Consider the following 21,013-nt stretch of genomic DNA (forward strand, 5'->3'; position numbering starts at 1 on the left):
TTGAGTGTGAAGGATGTAAGACTCCGGGATCGGACGGTTTTATCTTGGTGTTTTCTCAATAGTGTTGGGATATTATTATAAGATATTTAATGAAGGTTCTCATTGAATTTTTTGAAAGCAGAATTATAAATGGTGTTACCAATGAAACGTACCTATGTTTGATCTGAAAGACATAATTCGATCAAGGTTAAAGACTTCAGACCGATCAACCTTACGACAAGCTTGTATAATATAATAGCTAAAGTATTAACTGCAAGGATTAAAAAAGTGTTGTTAGACACCATATCAGAATCTCAGAATGCTTTTGTTGAGGGAAGACAGATACTCTATTGTTGTCTTATTGCAAATTAACTATTGGAAGAGGGAATGAGGAAGAAGAAGAAAGGGTGAGTTTTGAAGGTTGACTTCGATAAAGCATACGACATTGTAGATTGGGATTTTTTGGATTTTGTTTGTATTGAGGAATAAGGGGTTTGAAGAGAGATGAAAAAAGTGGATCAAAAGATGTGTATCGAATGTATCATTTTCTATTATGATTAATGGGAGGTCAAGGGGTAAATTTAATGCTAAGAAAAGGCTTAGACAAGGTGATCCTTTATCTCTTTTTTTGTTTAACTTGGTAGTGTATGTGTTGCAGAGGTTGAATGATAAAGCTAAGGACAAGGATTTAATAATAGGGATCGAGGTTGGTAGAGACAAGATTGAGATATCTCATATTCAATTTGCGGATGATAAACTTTTCTTTGTAAGGAAAAGGATCATATCAGATTTTTTGTGGAAGTTGTGAGGTCATTTTGAAACATGTCTGGGTTAAAAATCAATTGGGAAAATAGTGCTTTGTTGGGCATCCAATGTGAAGAAGTTGAACAGTTAGCTCAGCAAATTGGATGTGGTAAGGAGAAGTGGCTGATTAAGTATTTGGGAGTGCCTTTAGGAGGAAATCCATTACAAGTTTCGTTTTGGGAACCTATTCTAACTAAGATGTTGAAAAAGTTGGCAAGTTGGAAGAGAGCATTTTTGTCAAGATGGGAAAGGTTAACGCTGATTGCATCAAATGCATTGCCGATTTATTGCGTATCTTTCTAGGGTACCAATAGGAATAGTGGATGCGATGGATAAAATTTCAAGGAATTTCCTTAGTGATGGAGCTGATGGTGATGCACATAGTCATTTGGTTGCCTGGGCACGTGTGCAAACCTAAAGATAAGGGTGATTGGGCATTAGGAGTTTTGTTTTGAGAAACAAGGCTATGATGGAGAAATGATGGTGGAGGTTTTATGTGGAAGATGGGACGTTGTGGAAGAAGATCATAGTGAGTAACTACGGGTTACAAGAGAATGGTAGGAATGCGGGTTTAGCAAGAAGTTTATTTCCCGATCTTACCCGACTTTTCAACAATTAAGGAGGATAAAAGTTAGAGGAGGTACCAAGGCTAGGTTTTGGGAAGACAGATGGTGGGGAGATTCTTCTTTTAGGGATCTTTACCCGTTTTTATTTCAGCTTTCCGCGGTTCATAACATGACTATATCCTATTTTGCTCACTTTGACAATCCGTCGTCTTCCCAGTCGTGGAACTTGGATTTTTGAAGGGTTTCGAGGGATAAGGAGTTATTAGAGTTGACTGAGTTATTAGGTGAGTTAGATAGGATAAGGCAGATTAAAGGGTAGATGATATCCGAGTATGGAGTGGGGATCTTTCTGATCTTTTCTCAGTTAAATCCTTCTTTGCGTCATTCTTTCCCGACAGTAGCTTTCCCGCTTTTCCATATTTCTATTTTATTTGAAGGTTTCAGTTCCAACAAAGATCCAAATATTCTCGTGGACAACGATTCTGGATAAGTTGCCGATCTCGGAGATGATGCAAAAGAAATAGCCCTCGTGTGCTATGTGCCCAAATTGGTGTGAGTTATGTCGAAATGAGAAGGAAATGCAGGACCATATGCTCATTCATTATGCATTCACGAACGGCTTGTGGGCTAGAGCTTTGAAAGAATTGGATTTGGTTTGGGGTGGTATTGAAGTCAATGAAAGATTTATTCGCTATGGATCTGAGACAGCTACTTGGCAACAGGGGAAGAATTTTTTGGTAAATAGTGGTTCACGGCATATGTTGGTCAGTGTGATTAGAGAGAAGTCGAATAATTTTTTAAAATACAGAAGACAATAATGTCGAGCACTGGGATAAAATCAAGATCAAAATTGCTACGTAGATTGGTGCTCATGAAGAATTTTAGAATGTTTCAATCTCATATTTATTGAGAGATTGGGCTTTTGTGTATCATTGATAGGGCAACGAAATTTTGTAATTTTTGTTGACGGCGGATCACTAGTCCACTTATTGTAATTAACATCTTTTAAGTTATTAATAAAATATTGTTTCTTAATAAATAAATAAAAATTTTGATTACAGTAATATTTAAAGGAAGACAACTCTATCCTTACCTTGCATGTCACATGTGCTAGACTCCCAGCCAATCTTGCAACCATCAAATGAGCTGCGTTACGTACGAGGGTTTCATCAGGCTCCAAAGCATAGTCCTGTCATCAGAGAGAATGAATCTTTTATCTAGAACCTTTGGAATGCACACTGATACATAGATTGTTCAAATGTGTAAAGGAAATAATTCGAAAAAGCAAACCTTCAAAACAAGTTCCTTTGTTGTCTGAGTTGCAATAGAAACACTTCGCTGCACGATGCTGGACACTATCTCTGTGATAGCTCTATCCATGGAAATTGGAAGTACACTAAACCAAACAAAACTTCAAGTATATAACATGAAATACTGATTTTTTATGAAGTAGAATTGAACAATGAGTAAATTCTCTGACCTCTGGAAATTCAAGTACATGCCCAATGCATGGAGCTTTTTATTGATAATAACTTGTTGTTCCATATTAGAGGCTGGCACGGGAATCTGACAAAACGAATATAGCATATATCTGTTCAAAAAATATTTGCCCACAACAGCTATCCAGCTACGGAAGCAGGAATTAAAAATTTAAGCAAACCTGGTTAACAGAAAACTGGGACTGTCCTTGGGGAAGACATTGAGCGGAAGAAAGCTGATCTGTTACACCCGGACTTGTCAACTTCTCATCGTCAGCTAATGAGACAGATGTGGTATGAAGGGGAGCCACATACTGATAATACACAATGTAAAAGAACCTTAAAAATCCAAAAAGAATGTGTGTCCATGTTTCATGTAATTTAAGTAACAATCTACAAAGACTCACCTGAGATATGATATGTGAATGAGTACCCAGAAGAGGTGGAGCAACATCAAGCAGTTGCTCAACTTGGTTTAGTGTAGGTATTATTCCAGACTTCACCTCATTTACCATTTGAGGTTGTGAAGATCCTACTTCTTTATTGGAAAAATCAGGATTACCTTCAACTTCTCGAATTTTGTCCTTGAGAAGAGACGTAGGTGTTACTTCTTTTAAATCTACACCAAGGTTCTTGAACAGGACCTAAACGGAAATGAAAAGAAGATACCAAGAGAGTTCAGATTAGCACTTTGCCCCTCAAGGAAAATACCACTAGATTTATGCATAAGATTTACCTCTATATCAAACTTGAGATTTATTTTTAAATTAGGCATTGCATAAATCTCAACAAGCAATCCAAGTATACCCATTGTCCAAGGGTTTGGAGGTTGATAAGCTAGACTGTTAGAACATGGTTCTAGAATCTGGAGCAAAACCACAAAATAAATGCAACATAATACCCTGATATAGTGAACATCAACCATAAATCAAAGAATGATACCTTGGATGTAAAAGGAATGACAGCAATCATAAGTCCCTTCTCATATGCCTGCAAAAATAGTAAATAGTTATAAGAAATCGCCACTTCAAATCAAGGACCAATATAATCATTTTTTTATATATAAATCGAAATTATATTAAAATAAGAAAACATGGTATAGGGAGTCGGATAAGATATCCGCAAAAGCACAATACAGGAAAAACTACATTGTCGTCAAAAACATAAAAATTCCCAATCCCAGACTAGATCAGAGATAGATAAATGGTAACACTCTGCAAGCTTTCTCGTCCAACTAGCAACCCTAAATCTGATCTTTTCCCAAACCTCGTCTATAGACTCTGCTATATCGTTAAAAATTATTTTGTTCCGCTCCAACCAAATTACCAAAATAAGCAATGAACTTCCACATTCCAAAAGGTCGGACATTTTCCATCCACTCCATACCCAATTCCTGCACAACTTTGTTCAAAATTCCACTCGTGAACTAACAATGCAAAAGTAGGTGATATTGATTGTCCTCTTTGATCCAGCAAAATGTAAACTAGTTCAGACATATAATTCACAGTTAGATCATTTTTTTTGCAAAGAATAGAAAGTTGGCAATTTTCCCAAACCCACACATTCCGCGAGAAAACTTGAACCTTATATGGGATATGTTCTCTCCATATATTACAAAAATAAGGGAAATTGGAAAGTTACTGGTCGGAAAAACTCATAAAAAGATATCACAGAAAAAGACCCTGAAGACTCCCCGACCAAACCCTAAAATCTGCCCTACCCAACTCCAAATTAACAGTTTCTAAAACCCCTAACAAAGTACTCAACACATCAATTTCAACCTCATACAAAGCCCTTCTGAAGCGCAGATCCCAGACATGGGTGGAATCAACCGGAAGGTCCACCTCACAGATAATAGGGGTGTTTTCAGTGGAGAGGTCCACCCACCAATAAATGTTGTTTAAAGATCCACCTCTTCAACGAAATGGAAGAAATGTTGCTATCAAACACCGTTTTTTTAATCTCCTTCTCTGAAAACTTAATCTCCAACTCATGTGCATCCACCCTACATATAGGTCTCCATTCCAGGCCGTCGAAACCCCTCATTAACCATCCGATTCCTATAAAAAATGATCATATACTCTTTTAATCTGACAAACCTCTGTAACCACATACCCATCTTCCAGTTCCAATTTATCTATCAGTAATATATTCCTTCGATTATTCAGTAAGGCTTGAAAAAACTTCGAATTCTGATCCCCTTCCCTCAGTCATCTCACGTTTGCTTTTTAACTTTCCATTTGAAAACTTCTAAACGACATTTCTTCCATTCTGCACCTCACTACCCATCTTTCCTCGGTAAAAACATCCGACAAATTCCCCATGTCTCTAGCTCATCCAATTGTCTAATTTTTTCTTATTACCGCCGCGTATTTGACATCCACATCTCCAAATACCTCTGTTCCATTTCGATACCTGAACTTTTAATCCTTTAAGTTTATTCATGAACTTATACCCCTCTCACCACTGACTATCCCCATTATTCCACCAGGACGAAACTGAATCTCAGCATTTTTTATGAGTCAGCCAAGCATTCTCGAATCTGAACGGAGATGGACCTCAAGTAACTAATGATGTAAATGGCGGGAGGCGGTGGCGGGGCGGTTGGTGACCGCCAACCGCCTCGGCCGCCTAGGAGGTGCCCAGGCGATTGAATTTTTTAATTAATTTTTATAGATAATCATACATAATCATGCAATATAATCACAAATAGTCACCATTTTTATACAAGATGTGTAATTAAATAATGTTTAAACATAAAGAAGTTTCATACAACATGATATCATCTTAATAATGTGCAAAAAAATATATAAAAGCAAACTAACAAGATAATTAATAATTAATAAAGATTCAAAAGTCTCAAATTGATTTTTCTTGTTTTAGAGACTTTTCTAAGTCAATAATGAAGTAGCAAATCTTGTCACCCCGGGCCTCACAATATCACTGTTCTTGGTATATTTCCTCATAACAGCCAAAGTTATATGATGTGCATAGATGAATATGGTCAAGGCCTTTGCTCTCTCAAGCATTCTGCTAAACTTGAGTAGTTTTCCAATTGCTTCAAGCATGAGGTTGATTGTAAGAGTCGCACAAGAGGTCCAAAAAATTTGAAGTTGTGCAACCTTCAATAAATCCGTCGCTGCCATATTGTTTGTGGCATTGTCCGTCACTACTTGAACATGTTGCGGGCCAATCTCAATGATATATCTTTCAACAAACTCAAATATATAAACCCCGGTGTGTGCCTCCATAGATTCTTCGATAGAACCAAGGAATGAAGTGTCTAGCTTGCAATAAACACATATATTCATAATGTTTCTCCTCTTGCGATCGGTCCATGCATCGGTCATTATTGAACATCCATTTTTCATCCACTCTTCTTCATGTTTTTTATGAGAAAATTTGGTCCTATCAACTTCTTGCTTCAAAAGTGGCTCTCTTAAACGATATTGACTTGGAGGTTTGTAGCTCGAACCGAATTGGCCAATCGCCTCTACAAGTTGTCTAAAACTTTGATTGTCAATTGAATGAAAACGAGACCCAGTTTCGTATATCCATCTAGCAACATACTCATGCACATCATTTGTAAACTTTAACTTCAAGACATCATTTATGTTTTGTTGTCTTGCCTTTGTTGGAACGATTGCGGATGTCCACTTATCAATAAGCCCGAGGTTCTTTGGCTTCTTTTTGAAGTATCTCCCACCACTTGACAATCATCATCCTCTCCATCAACACCTACGTTTACCTCCGTCTCTTCTTCTTTTAGTTCTTCCACCCTGTCGCTTTTTATTCTTGCTATTTTCAAGATAGACTTTCACTCTTTTTTTGTCCTCATCGGATGCTTTAGGACATGCTTCAATTTGTCCTACAATACCAGCAATATGATGTTTCATCCTATAAACTCCTCCTTTAATAAGCATCTTAAACAAATTACATGTGATCCAATACATTTTCTCTTTATTATACAACACCCCATATTCCCAAACAATATCATTAGGCTTTGGCTTAAATTCTAACTCCGATTGTTTATCTCTTTCTGCCATTAATCTTCAACAATAAATCAATAATAATAGGAAAAAAAACAAATTTGATTTTTAAAATCACAAAATCTGAAATATTATAAAAAAAAGTATGTTAAATAATTAATATACAATGACTAACCTAAAACTTCTTGCTGCTGGAGGCGATGGCGGACAGTTTGTGTAGTGTTAAAAAAAAAAAAAAAGTAGGTGTGATTTAAATAACTAGGATTTTGGGTTTTAAAATTAGTTGACTTTGACTAGATTTTTAAAATTTTTTGAGTACCAACTTAAAATGATTGCCTCATCTAGCCCGTCTGCTCGCTGCCTGGCCCGCCTGCTCACCGCCTCCACCCGCCTCGCCCTCTTGCCCACCGCCGCATAACTTGGGCCGCCTAAAACAACCGCCTCATGCGTAGGCGGCGCGGTCAGGGCCACCTACCGCCTAGATGGCCGTCTCGACCGCCATTTAAAACACTGCAAGTAACCTTAGAAGTATCTAGCAAAACTGGATAGTTATATGAGGTAATTTTGGGAAACACCGTTTGCTTAAAAGTGGGAAAGATGCCCATCCAACGCCCTGAAAACATATATTTGTCTAGCCTACAGCAAATCAATATATTCCTGAAGTTAGACAACGTGTACTTTGCATTCAATAAAGGTACAAATTGTTCTCAAACCAGCCAATTCATCCCAAAATAGTTCTCTTTCTCTTGGCTTACACGGTCTGTAAATAGCTGAGAACCACCATTTGATATCATCATTAAGTTGGACCTCTATCGAAACCGAAAACTCAAGTTATCACTGACACCACAGCTCTGGGATCCCAATCAAGAAATCTAGTTTTCCACGAACTTGCAACAAATCTGCTATCCAGCACCTCTCTTTTGACTTCTAGAAGCACAGCACTGTCTGGTTTTTCCTTACGTAATACAGTATGAATTAATCCCATCCATGAGCATATATTCATAAATCAATCCCGCCAAATATTCCATGAGCATTTATTCATAAAAACACATTTGAACCCTTGGAAACCAAGCCTTTCTCGTAATTAATCCCGCACTTCAATCTATTTAGTTCTCTACTTAAAACACTTGTTGATTGCTTAACACTTTCCCAACACTTATAATCTGAATGCATTCCCGAAGCCTTTTCCTCATCTTGGAACTTATTCCTCATCTCAGCCCCTGTGAAATTTAATCTCCTAAGCATCTATCTTCAGTTGCCCTCCTCCACATAAAAGAGCGCTAGACATCCCCAAAATAGATAAGGACGTGGGAAGAATAGAATGAAGATTTAAATAATTATTTAGAAATGATGATTGAAAACGAGAAGATAGGTGAGCTTCTGAAATCACTAACCTCTTTAGGGATGGTTCTTTTTAAGATCTTAACCATCTTTCCCCCCAACGGAGATGCTGACATAACAGTAGAATTAACTGCCCGAAACTCGACCTCCTCGGGAAGAACAAAAGTTTTCGTATCTTTGACCGATTCTTCATTGATGCCAATCACAATACCTTCCGCTCTATCACCTAAATAAGGTTCATGCTCTCGTCTTACATCAGATTCCTTGACAACAATATTAGAGGGACTGGTAGATCCCGCAATATTTGAATTCCCCCATCCCACCAACATCCTGTTAACCGGCCTCTACCTACTACTGTCCTCAACTTCCTTCATCCCTCGATGATGCCGCCACTCAACTTTTTTGTCTTTCTGAAATGCGTTGTTAACTCTTCCTCGATCAATACTCATCTGATTTTTTCCGATATATTTGATATTATTTTCCAACCCCACAAATTAAGACCGCATGGCACTATGATGAGTTGTTTTCTGTCGAGCTGGTTATATTTGGACACTTCCAGGAAACTTCCTCGTTTTTTGGTATATCTTTGGATGATAAACATAGCATTAATACCACTGAACCGATCGAAAGCCAGACACGAAGATGGAAGTAGATAAAGTCCTTTAACTTGGACCAGATCCAATGTGCCCCTTCTCGATCTAATTCAAGCACATAACTCGCATTCTCGGTTCTCTCTGACCAACAAATCAAAGACCCCACATGAACACTTTTTGTTCGATCTTCACTTCTTCATCCCATGCCTCATTCCTTGATGATTGATACAGCCACCGCTGCTGGAACAAATCCCTACTCGGAGCGTACATCCCCGCTATGTTACTTGAGTTCAGCGAACCGGAAGAAAGAATCACGGAAGTGTGATTCTCAATGAAAAGACCGAACGAAGGCAGCAGCAAAGGCAAACAAGTCAAAGAATTTGAAATCCATCAAAATCCAAGCACAAAATAAGATTTCTCAATCTTTGTAGCCCATGCCATTACAGATAATAAATCACAATTGTCCATTTCATATCGATGATCACCGGTCACTGCTATGATGATTAGTTTGTGGCCAATAATATATGACACATCACCTTTAGAGAGAGATGAACACGAAGGAACAATATAATCTAGGTCACAAAAGAGTCAGAGAGAAGATGTCTAAAATCAAATGCTGACGTGAGAAGGAAACAGAAGAAAATGAAGATACCTCCACGATCAGAGATTTGGGATCAATCTCTCGTGCCCTTAAAACTTGATTTTTCCCAATAGTAATCTTCCCAAGCCAGCTTCCTAAATTTTTCAGCAATGAACGCTCTTCCGAACTTGACTTTATGAGTTCTGACCCTAGAAGTACCTGAAAATTTAAAATGGAACATATAAAACACCATTTAAAGGATAAAATTTATGAAGAATATATCTAGGGGTAATTCAAACCTTGCAGTTCTCATAAGTGGCTTGTATAACCTCTTTGTTCAAAGACTTCAGGTTTACTTTATCAAGGAACTTTAAGTACAGATCATGAAAATTTGGCTCAATGCTTGCTCTGTCGATAAAGCAATAAGAATCAACAGAACATTTAGAACTGCCTTCAAAAATTTTCAAATTAATTTTATTTCAGATAGCTTAGGTGAAAAGGTAAATTGAGGAAATCAAGGAATAAATTACATGCATCTAAAATCCATACAAAATAATTTTCAGTTTCTCAGTAATAAAGATGTACCAAACATTTATTAGTATGAAAATTAAAATTCTCACCTCTTCATGACCATATACTGAGCAAACCAGGGATAATAGCGCTCATTCAGAATCTCAGTAAATTCTTTAGCTTTAGCCTCAATATTGGCAGCAGACAAATTATTAATGATAAAAGATATCTTATCCTGAATTTCAGAAGCAGGTGTCTGTGCAAAACAAAAGTAGATATCACAAAATAATCAAGAACCATCAAGGAGCAATTAAGATAGGTCATAGAACTATTAAGAAAACCAGTCGTGAGTAATGCTATGCAGATGAAATATTAGAGTACACGCAGTTAAAAACAATGGCCCAGAAAATAGATTATGCCTTGTGGATATAAAGACAGTTAACTTGTCACCCAGACAAGCAACAAAGAAATTCAGAATTGCAAACCAATCATCAAATGGGTCAAACTCAGTAAAGAAGTAGCAAAAGATCAGACGAAAAGGTGGAGATCGGTGAAAAAATGGCCTCATGAGCAGGTAAAACTGAGAAGTAAAACACATAAGCAATAAATGAGATACCAAGTAGAAAAAAGTTTCACCCAAATAATGTATCCCTAACACAACCAAGAAAATGCACCTCTATTGGAATCTCTCTTCTTTCTGCTGCAGTGATAAGAGTTTCAATGTTTAAGGCAGAGCCAAACCCTGTAAAATGAATAAACACGGAATTAAATATACTAAGCTTAGAAGACAACGATAGATGTCAACCAACGCATATTAACAACATATAAGCCAAAGTAGATTTCACATGCTCATAGGGGTATAAATATACTTGCTGAGGTAGCTCGAGATGAACGTGGAAAACCAGGAGACAAAGCATGCGTTGATGCACCAACAGAACTCTGAGACTGCAATTTTGGCCGATATAGTTTAGCTCAAATAAAACTATAAGGAAACAAAAAACACCCATTATATGCATGGTACATGACAGTAGATAAGAAATTATATCACTTGCCTTCTGAATGCTAGCTGTATCACTTGAAGGAGCACCAGCAGCCTGCCCTGCGGCTAATTGTGCTGGCTTTAGGTAATTAGATGGCACCACAGGGGGTTTTCTCTCTTCTAAAGAACTAGTAGATCTTTGGGGAAGTTGGACAGTAAGGGCGACTGGCGGCCCAGTATGTGAGCTTACCAGTCCAGATAACAAAAAAGACGAGCTCGGAGTCTAAAAAATGGAAACAGAATATAACTCACAGCCAAAATAACTAGTACAATTGACAGTCTTAACTTCAACAATACAAGGTTGTGATGTCTTGTGGATCGCTCATCCACTAACTTTGTAATCTTGATTGCTATTATAATAAATCTTAGTTTTCGATCAAAAAAATACATAAAAGGTTGTGTGAACCACCATATTCCATCAATAATAGAAAAATTGCATAGAAAATTCAAGATATTTTTCTCTTCAAAATAGTTTCTCAGACTTAATTATCATTCAGTTCAACCAACTCACAGCAAAATAATGCATACGAATAACCAAAATTTTACAGTTTTTTCAGTCATTAAAAAATATTTATAGCTCGAAGCAAGGATGAGACACGAGCAACCACAAAAAAAGAGAGGAGCAAATGGATATAAAGCCATTATCATGGAGTCGAAAGTGGCAACTCGTACACAAGAATAAGAAGAAGATAGTGGATCTAATTGTAATGATATAGCAGTCTTAAAGAAATATTAGCATTGTTAGCAACGCACAAGATTTTCAGCCTAAATTTTATCAGTAGAATGATAAATGTTGCAACTTATTGCAAAGAAGCAATCCAATTAAAACAAAAATTAATATTAGCAAGTCAAAGGTCAGTGATGGTTATTTTAGTCATTTAACTACCAAATAAGTTAGAAGATCAACACCAATAATCATTAACCAACAAAATAAAGGTGCTGTAACCAGGAGGAAAGGCATTTGAAATGCAATTCTTGGAGGGCATATCTTGAGTACATTTCAGTTGAGGAATATCTAGAGATGAATTAACTGAAACTAGTCATAAGCACTAGTTCTAATAAATTAGCACCGTTGCATTATTAAAAGTAAAAATGGTCAAATTATTTGACAAGCTCATTTTGGAGAAAAGTAAAATGTAAAATCATGACTCAAGTTTTCCAATTGGCAGTTTATGCATTGACTGCTACTTCATCAATGGCATCGAGTAGGTTGCCTATCATATTTGATCCTTGAAAGTTGAAACAGGCTTGAAATGTTGTGTAAAATCAGAGCACGTAACAGAGTAATAAAACAATATACTACCTCCACATTAGTAGAAGATGGCTGGATAGAACCATGATGAAGCTCAGTAGTGTCATCATGGACAATGTCTTGATCAGTATGAGCTGCTGAAATCCTAGCGAGTGCCCTCTCAATAAATGTAACAAGGTCCACATTTGTAACACGCAAATGAGATATTTGCAGAATATGATTGCAGTACTGCGGCCACTCTATGAGGCGGTCAACAAATTGTTCCAGTGCCTTCGTCCCAAAAACAAACATCTACATGTTGTAGCATATAAAAGCCATTGGTCGGTTTTTTAATAAAACAATGACAAAAATAAGACGAGGAACATTTACAAACTTTTGAATCGGAAGGTTTACGCAGAGCATCTAAAACAGCTCGCAAAGCGATACCGAGCGTGAGATGCTTCACAAGTTGATGTTTGATGAGTAACCCTGGAAAGAAAATTCCAGATCAAGATCTATTTCAAATAACAGCTCACAATCCTGAACGGGGAAATAACAATAACAAAAATATAAAAGGACTACAGCATGCCAAGAAAGCCAGATAGCTCAGTACATAGAATTTGAAAAAAAATGTAGGTAACTTATTTAAGCGAAAACATTTACTAATATATGACAATTATAATAGCTCAATAAAGATTTCCATGTTGCACTTGGTACGCCAAAAACTCAACATAAATATGGACAATCAGCTGAAAACACAGAGAACACATCAAAGGTGGCATAATATCCAACAAGGAGTAGCACCTTAAGTTGTTTCGGCCACATATTTTAGGAAACAAGGGAACAAATTTGACTAAGCTTGTTAGGCAAGCAATCACAATTCACAAATACAAATTAAATATGCACGAACAAGTTTATGCATATTCGTGAGTCAAAGAATTTGCCTTAAGCCTAAAAATTGAGTCCAATAGAGGTTCAACTTTCCTCTAAACAAGAAATCAGGGCGACCATTTCAAAGTCATTCAATACAACCAGTCCAATAATTTCAATTCCACAGATGGAAAGATACGGATAGCTTCATCAGTTTTTTATCTCAATTCATGTAATGCAACCCAAGTTTCGCCAGGATACATACTTAAACATATAACTGCCAAGTTGGGTTAACCATTAATGTCTCATCATTTTGCCTGGCTCTAAACTGAGAAATTTTGCATTGAGTAGGAGTAAATTTTTCAAGTCAATGTAAAAACGCAGAAGATCTGCTATCAATGCTGACTTTCTTCATGGAAAAAGCTAAACAGATGGAGATGTCTTCTAGAACAGTCAGTCTCCTTTTCCAACGAATGTCACAAATGTAAAAAAGGCCTTACCTCCAGCAATCCAGCATTTTTCACATTTCAATAAGTGAAAAACTACTACTTATGTCGCCATGCCAAACCGGCTTTTGAAAAAATGCATAAAACTTCCGTTCTATGTAGCACGGACACTCCTAATTTTTTATTTTTTTGAAGTATCGGACAAGGATACGACACTGACACTGACACTGATACGGATACGACACGCGAATACGCGTATCGGATACACCAAAATCGGTGTCGTTGACTTTTTGCATATTTGACCAGTCGGATACGCCATGGACATGGCAGGAACACGTTTTTGGATGGGTTTCGAATTTTTTTTTTGGCATTTTCTTTTTAAATCACTGCTTTGAAGTTGTACATTGTATATATTTTCATAGATATGTATATATATTTCTACAATATATTTATATAAATACGTATATCTCTAAAATTTTTAATACTAAATATATATCTTTTTTTAAAAAAATAATTGTAGTATCCTAGTCGTATCGTGTCTTATATTTTCAAAATTTTTCGTATCGCCGTATACGTATCGTATTCGATACGATACCCGTACCCGTATCCATGCAACATAGCTTCTGTTTAAGTAATCAGTTCAGCAAAAATAAATGGATAACACAAAAAGATAACCTAATGACATTCATCTGATAATCAACCATCCAAAGTAGAAGGAAAATTAAATGTTTCCTAATACATTATGCCATCTACATCTGTCATAATGCATTAGTGCCTTAGTAAAATGAATGACACCGAAAACCAGCAAAAATAAGTGATATCGTTAAGTTTAAAAAATGAAAAATAAAACTCACCAAAAAGACCTGCGGCAATTTTCAACTGCCTTTCAGGGTACTTGGAAAAGAACTTGTACTCCTCGAACAGATTAGCAATCATGCACTCAAAAATCAACTGCTCTCTGTTACAAATAACAGCTTTCTCAATTGAGCCTCAACTTTTAATAACATTTTCAAAGGCTATAACGAAGTGGTGACATAATCCTCCAATCAATGTATCATTTGAGAATCTAGAAGGCAGCTGATAAATAACCAAAAACCAACAAAGCTAAAAATCCAGGCTCGTAAGCATTTTATCCCAATTATGGAACAGTTAAGATTAAAAGGAATTGCACATTTGATTTAGGTAAAATAAAGACAAATATGTTGGTTGGAAATTAACCTTCTGTCCGGAGATTCCTTGAAACGAGTAAGCATTTGAATCATCGTATCAATAGCAAGTAGACCAGAAAACATTTGATGGAAGTATGAATTTGCTTCTTTCTCGATATCATCAGCATAACTATCAGGAGAGGTGGAGTCAGCAGTCCCACAATCTTTAAGTAGTGCATTACCACGCATGGAAGTGGCATGCAATTTTTCCATTTCCTCGGCCAAATGACTGGACAAAGTGACACCAACATGAGAGCGAAGGACCTGCAGTTTTATCGTGTAAATAACTAAGGCCAATTAAGATTAAGTTGGAAATAGAAAAGTAAGTGAGAAAAACGAGACATCAGAACCTTTAAGAAAGAGGGATATGCTTCCAAATAAATATTCACAAGAGCAGCAATGGGGTGAAAGCGATCAGAAGAAACATCCTGAGCTCCAAGCTGAACCTCCTTTAGAAACTTGAGGCACTCCTAAAAGCATGCATACAATTTCAATTACTTAGCAGTTATTCTATATTACTCCAGACATCTAAAAACAAGTAGTAGCACTGTCAGAGACAGATAGCCACATCAGCATAATATTACTGGTAGCAGATTTATCAAGATCGTGTCAAGTTCACCATTCCTTTAAAGGTCTCAAGAGATGATTTGCTCACAAGTGTTGGGTGAACATGTGTCATAAGAAAAAAAGGGAGTTACCTCATAGAAAGCATCTTTGTATGCAACTAATTTATTGCTCAACCAGTTCTCAAGATCCGTGAATTCTTTTCTTGAAGCAAGGGCAGTCAGTCGAATTCCAAAATAAGAAGGAATCATATCCAATACCGGCGATAGGATCTGTAACAAAGTTAAGAAGAAACGTCAATTAACATTATTTGCCACTAACAATAATGAAATACAAAACTAAACATCACTTTATTTATCTCAAGTGTCTGCTTGCAGAGGGAAAGATATTTCGCAAATCCACCAATCCACAAAATAACCAAAAAAAAAATTAAAAACTACTTGTAGGAACCCTGTGGAAACATGGGGTGTAAGGGATGATATTGTGGTAATATGTTAACATGGCAGTACCAAGCAATTCTCATATGACATAAATATGCATTGAAGCCTACATTAAAAATAGAAACCAGCCAGTTGGTAGTACAAATTGCATTCAACATATGATAATTAAAATATGAGGAGAGAAGTAAAAATGATATTAAGCAAAAAATGTAAAGCTAATCAGCAGTTAAAGTGACAAGTATTAATCAAGAAGTTGACTAGATCACTAGAAGAAATTTGAGGGACCACATGGAAGCCCTCAAGAGCCATTGGTAATCAATAACGTGGACAAGGTTTGCCTTTTATTGCATCAAACTTCACCATCCTTCGACGTGCAGAAATAATGGAAGTTTATTGTGAATAAGAATGTTGTGGAAGAACAATATTAAGTGAGAAATCTACCTTTAATTCCTGGCAAGCATCCAGAATCCTACTATAGTTGTCAGGATCAATGTTCATGGCATCTATGAACCCTCGCAACAACATGTTTGGGTGTTCATGCCATAGATGAAGTATTAAACTGTTTCCTGAAACATTTTTGAGTACCATAGGAAGAACAGCAGAAGACACTTCATGCTGGATAAGATTATATGCCGTCTGCAATATCAGGTGTTACTTAATGAGTCACACAACAAAAGGCGTAATAAACAATCACAGTTCATTTAAGATGAAGTACATTCACGCGAGCCATCCCAAGAAGCAAAATTTCAGGGCAGTGGTTAAGAGGATTCTTAATAGCAGATCGCACAAAATTTGCATGGCCCCTCTCAGCTAGTTGACATAACACCTCGAGGAGGTCATGGCAGGTCCAAGCATGATTTAACTGGCCAGGTTGAAACTTATGCCCAATCACGTCATCGTAAACCTGTGTAAGAAAAGGAATAGTCGACAATTAGTTATCACAAATTTGTAACCACTTTTAAGTTAATATGCATGGATTAGATTCAATCATTTACACCTTGCATGCTCTTGAAGAAAAAGTAAAAGAATATGATGCATGCAGTCGCAGGTTTTAGCAGTAGCTGGATTCTAGGGAAAACATACCATTTGCCTCTCAGAATGTGCAAATGTAAACACTTCAGGTGGCATTGAGATGGCATACTTTAAGAATGATAGCTGACCCTCAACATTCTTCCAAATAAAGCCGCAAATTGCATGAAGAGGAAATGGATCCTGAACAAGCAAGTTCCACGTAAATCTTATTTGTTTTAGAATCAAAGTTGGTCTGATTTTAATTTTAGTGTTTCTTTTTTGTAAAGGAAAATATAAACATTTCTAGTAATGAGCATCAAGGAACCTCCTACACAAAAAGATGATATTCATATTATGTAGAAAATAAGCAAAACAAATATACATTTCATGAAAGAACTTCAATTTCATAAAGACAGCATTGTTAGATTTCGTATCGAAGATGGGAATAAAAAACAGTAAGACCAAGTGTGGAGGCATACCTGACATGCATATTTATACACCGACATAAAAAAGGAAAATGCTGTCTCATTAGGGATATAAAAATTCTCATGGTCCAGCTTCTCCATGACATTTATCCAGTTAATTCCAGGAGCCTGTGACAAAAATTAGAACTAACTACCATGCAATGAATCAATTAAGTACACCACACTGATGTGAAACATAGTACAGAACTTACGAGCTGCTTTATTGAATCCACTAGTACATCTACATTCCAGGAGTTCAAAGACGGTTGCTCCAAACCAATATTACCCCCAAGAGCAGAAAAAAATGTGGTGAACACTTTTTGACTGTCATCAAGACCTGCGTAAGTTCGGGCAATTGTGCCAAGTATCTTTGCAATGGTGACATCAGAAAGGGGCAAGAATAAAGACAACATTTCTTTGCATTGTGAGAAATTGGCAGTGCATCCATAGCCTAATTCATTCATCATATCAGCCATGCTACTTTCCTTCTCCATTTCTTCTAGAATGGTATCAAAATTATCTTCATCACCTTCGTTGAATAAATCCAAATGCCTGCATTAAACAAACGAAGAAGCGAGAAAGGTTATTTTACAGCTCACGCACAAGCAAATCAGCTATGAGAGATTTTGACACCAAATCTCCCGAATAAAGTACCTGAAGAATTTTTCGTCACGCAATTCATCAGAAAGGAAAGGTGCTAAGATAAATTGGGATTCCTCCTTCAATTGCAGAAGAGATAACATTTGCATGAACGAATCTACATACTTAGATAGACCTTCAGATTGACTAAGAAACACCAGAATTTTCTGAATTAGCTCAGAAGAATCTGAAGCCATGGAATTGGCACTAAATTCTGCAATCTGACTCATGCAAAAGTTTTTCCCTGTGAGACAATCCACGAAAATGGAATTAACTCAATGCACAATGAAAAGCAGGTTAAGCTCAACATCTTTATTTACTGTAATCTTCGGTTGTTTATATTCAAGACCACTTCCACAACCAAATAATTTCGATGCTCATATCCAGGTGGCTAGTCAGAGAAAGTACTAACCGCACATTCTGATCTCAAGGTTTTCTGAATCAGATAAAGCAAGGCCCATTCCAATTTTCTCTAATGGTGATAAATGCAACACATTAGAAAGATTCTGCAAGTATTCTCCATTTATAGCTGCAGTACTCAATGATTGACACAAAACTGTACTGAAATTAGGTTTATACATAATATGCTTAAACAATGAAGCAAATATTGGATGCATCTGCATATTCTTCAAATCTTTCACATAAATATGCAAGGTATCCAAACAGATTTGGAGTAGCAATATGCTTCCTTCAGTTCCATGTGAAGTACACTGCAACATGTAACATTGTCAGAATGATAACCCACAACTTGAATACAATGACATGAAGTGCATGGGTAGTATAGAGCAAAAGAAAGGAAAAAAAAAACTCCAACATGCATGCAGGGTTTATTAACTAGGTAACTGGGCTGACTTAAGTGGGTTGGCTTGCATAATAAGATTCATCACATACTGATTTTTTATAAGAAACGAAATTGATCACAAACAATGTAGAATTCTATAATATATATATAAGTAAAGGTATGTTTTAAACTCATGATGGAGAAAATATATTTCTAGATCCCGTACATAGCAGATATTTAAAATTTTGAGATATGGAGCAAATGAATATCTACATTTTCTTCTTATTTCTTACCAAGCTTCAGTAACATCGGCTTTATTTAAAAAAATATATCGAGTGGATATGACTTTCACTAAATACTGAAAGCTGAGATTTAAACACATCATAAATCAAGGTGCAACCCTGCTGACAGGACATGCCCTGCTTCATGGTTTCCAAATCATCATTCTTTCCTTCCCATTTCTTTCACAAATACCAAAGATGTACCTACCAGAATAAATATTTTTTGCTGAACAAAATTGATATATCCTCATCTTCTAACTCAATTAAAAATTCAGGTTGCAGAAGGGGAGACCAGCTACTAGAGTGAAGCAGCAGCAGGGTAATTGTACTGGTAGAAAGAGAACCTGACTTACATCTTTCAAGAAACGAAAAAAAGTTTCGATAAATTTTACCAAACATAGTTCTCTGATCGAAGCAATTGCAATTATGTGCTTCCTGATCCATGGAGCATTTCAGCAATAAACGATTATGTGATTGATACACATCCAGGAGAAAATTCAAAATAAACCGCGCTGTCTTTTTTTAACAGTATGCATATTTTAAATTTTTAATTATGGAAAGGCAAGTTACATATTTTATCTATTAATATTAATATTAAGTAAACTAATAGTAGATAAAACTATAACTGTGTATATCCTATCAATTAAGAACTTAAAAAGAACAATTCCTGAAATTGTTCTGGACATGAACATTAAATTCATTTTTTCGAACTTGAACTTGTAGATAAACTAGTCATCCAATTAAGAATCAATGCGTGCAAACTTTTCAAAAAATAAATTTGGATGACATTCCTTAGTCGGCCGATATTTATCCATTTAATGTTTCTTACATCATACTTTACGTGTTTTATCTACTTTACTGCTTTGGAGTGGTATCTTAAATTATTCCCTCATGGTGACACGATTTTCTGGAACCACCAGCCCAGACATTGAAACCAAGTGCTGTCACGATAACTAGTTTCCCGATTCTCCTAATTTTGGTTAATTTGTTGGCAAGTAAATTATGGGACCATCATTACTACTTCAAGAAGATAGGTACCACTTGGACCTGGGCTAACATGGACCAAAGAGGTAGGTATGACGGACAAGAATTCTGTTTGTCTTTAAAATAGGCTTGCAGGTTTTAAAAAAGCATCCACAATTTTTATAATCAAAGCAAGTTCTCTCAAAACAGATGTGTCAACAAAACTAGCCCACTACATAACCCACACTGTAAATTGGAATCATAACATACGACGTAATGAAATCTCATTCAAGTAAAATGTCGAAAAATAAAATAAAATAAAAGTATGCACATGTATTTTGCTTCAGCTTACTCACACAAGCAATCATATAAAAGCGAGCATCAATCATTCCACTAGCAAACATGTTGAATGTATTTTAACATAGAACACGAAATTCAAACAAATCCTCCCCATAAACACCATTTCATGTAAAGAAACAAACTTCTTCAAATCCAAGAATAGCAAGACGACTCGAACTCGATACTCCCACACAAACATCAGTCGTCGAGATCCCACTCAACAGCAAGATCAAAACCTCATCCAACTATAGAGTAAGAAAATGGATTACCTAATTGAAACACCGACAATGGGAAACTCATCCGTACACTAGAAAAAGACTCAAACAAATCATTTTACATAAACGCGATCATACCTCGCAAAGCTCCAGGAAAATCGATTCGAAGTCGGAGCCCGAATCGGAGTCATCCAAGCTCTGGATGAGAAACCGGATTTGACTGGACAATTTCGATGACAGCGGAATCATTTGGACCAGAATCTCGCAATACTGTAAGTGTTTAGTGAATTTAGCTTGAATGAGAGAAAGCTAGGGTTTGCAGAACACACAACTTTGCTGACGACAATATCTATAGCTTAAGGTGAAATAGGTGGGGAGTGGGCGTATTTATATTTTGGGGCCCACGCCCTCCAGAAACCGATACGATACTGCTGCGCGTATTAATTTTTTAGACCTTTAGGCTGCGTTTGGTTGCAATATAAAATAAACTAATGATTAGTATGTAAATGATAAAGAAAATGATTGTCGTAGATATGTAATATATGGTAGTATGTTTGGTAAGATTTTTAAGTGTAGGATAATTTTGAATTTTTTGATGAAATGACAAAATTGCCCTTTTTTTTATTCTTCCACTCCGGCGGCCGGAGACGGCGGCGGTCGGCGGCGGAGGTGGTCGACGGTG

The 21,013-nt window shown here is 36.5% G+C and overlaps 1 protein-coding gene across 1 annotated transcript in view; it reads right to left on the reverse strand.

Moving 5' to 3' along the window:
- The window catches only part of LOC140986192 (uncharacterized), a 35,999-nt gene extending 15,303 nt beyond the window's left edge, over nucleotides 1-20,696 (reverse strand). Inside the window, exons 1-27 of the mRNA XM_073454253.1 lie at nucleotides 20,470-20,696; nucleotides 18,165-18,462; nucleotides 17,768-17,996; nucleotides 17,326-17,665; nucleotides 17,129-17,242; nucleotides 16,722-16,850; nucleotides 16,354-16,542; nucleotides 16,080-16,274; nucleotides 15,333-15,470; nucleotides 14,985-15,104; nucleotides 14,645-14,898; nucleotides 14,281-14,384; nucleotides 12,505-12,599; nucleotides 12,183-12,422; nucleotides 10,893-11,102; nucleotides 10,710-10,785; nucleotides 10,515-10,582; nucleotides 9,951-10,096; nucleotides 9,630-9,738; nucleotides 9,403-9,549; nucleotides 3,770-3,817; nucleotides 3,564-3,692; nucleotides 3,235-3,471; nucleotides 3,010-3,141; nucleotides 2,830-2,915; nucleotides 2,640-2,745; nucleotides 2,443-2,538 (exon numbers count right to left, since the gene is read on the reverse strand). Coding sequence (XP_073310354.1) covers nucleotides 2,443-2,538; nucleotides 2,640-2,745; nucleotides 2,830-2,915; nucleotides 3,010-3,141; nucleotides 3,235-3,471; nucleotides 3,564-3,692; nucleotides 3,770-3,817; nucleotides 9,403-9,549; nucleotides 9,630-9,738; nucleotides 9,951-10,096; nucleotides 10,515-10,582; nucleotides 10,710-10,785; nucleotides 10,893-11,102; nucleotides 12,183-12,422; nucleotides 12,505-12,599; nucleotides 14,281-14,384; nucleotides 14,645-14,898; nucleotides 14,985-15,104; nucleotides 15,333-15,470; nucleotides 16,080-16,274; nucleotides 16,354-16,542; nucleotides 16,722-16,850; nucleotides 17,129-17,242; nucleotides 17,326-17,665; nucleotides 17,768-17,996; nucleotides 18,165-18,462; nucleotides 20,470-20,580 — 4,146 coding nt within the window. The 5' untranslated portion in view covers nucleotides 20,581-20,696. The remainder of the gene's footprint in view (nucleotides 1-2,442; nucleotides 2,539-2,639; nucleotides 2,746-2,829; nucleotides 2,916-3,009; nucleotides 3,142-3,234; nucleotides 3,472-3,563; nucleotides 3,693-3,769; nucleotides 3,818-9,402; nucleotides 9,550-9,629; nucleotides 9,739-9,950; nucleotides 10,097-10,514; nucleotides 10,583-10,709; nucleotides 10,786-10,892; nucleotides 11,103-12,182; nucleotides 12,423-12,504; nucleotides 12,600-14,280; nucleotides 14,385-14,644; nucleotides 14,899-14,984; nucleotides 15,105-15,332; nucleotides 15,471-16,079; nucleotides 16,275-16,353; nucleotides 16,543-16,721; nucleotides 16,851-17,128; nucleotides 17,243-17,325; nucleotides 17,666-17,767; nucleotides 17,997-18,164; nucleotides 18,463-20,469) is intronic.
- Between the last annotated feature and the right edge of the window lie 317 nt (nucleotides 20,697-21,013).

The sequence above is a fragment of the Primulina huaijiensis genome, chromosome 10 (assembly GCF_012295235.1).
Source record: "Primulina huaijiensis isolate GDHJ02 chromosome 10, ASM1229523v2, whole genome shotgun sequence".
Classification (NCBI taxonomy): Eukaryota; Viridiplantae; Streptophyta; class Magnoliopsida; order Lamiales; family Gesneriaceae; genus Primulina; species Primulina huaijiensis.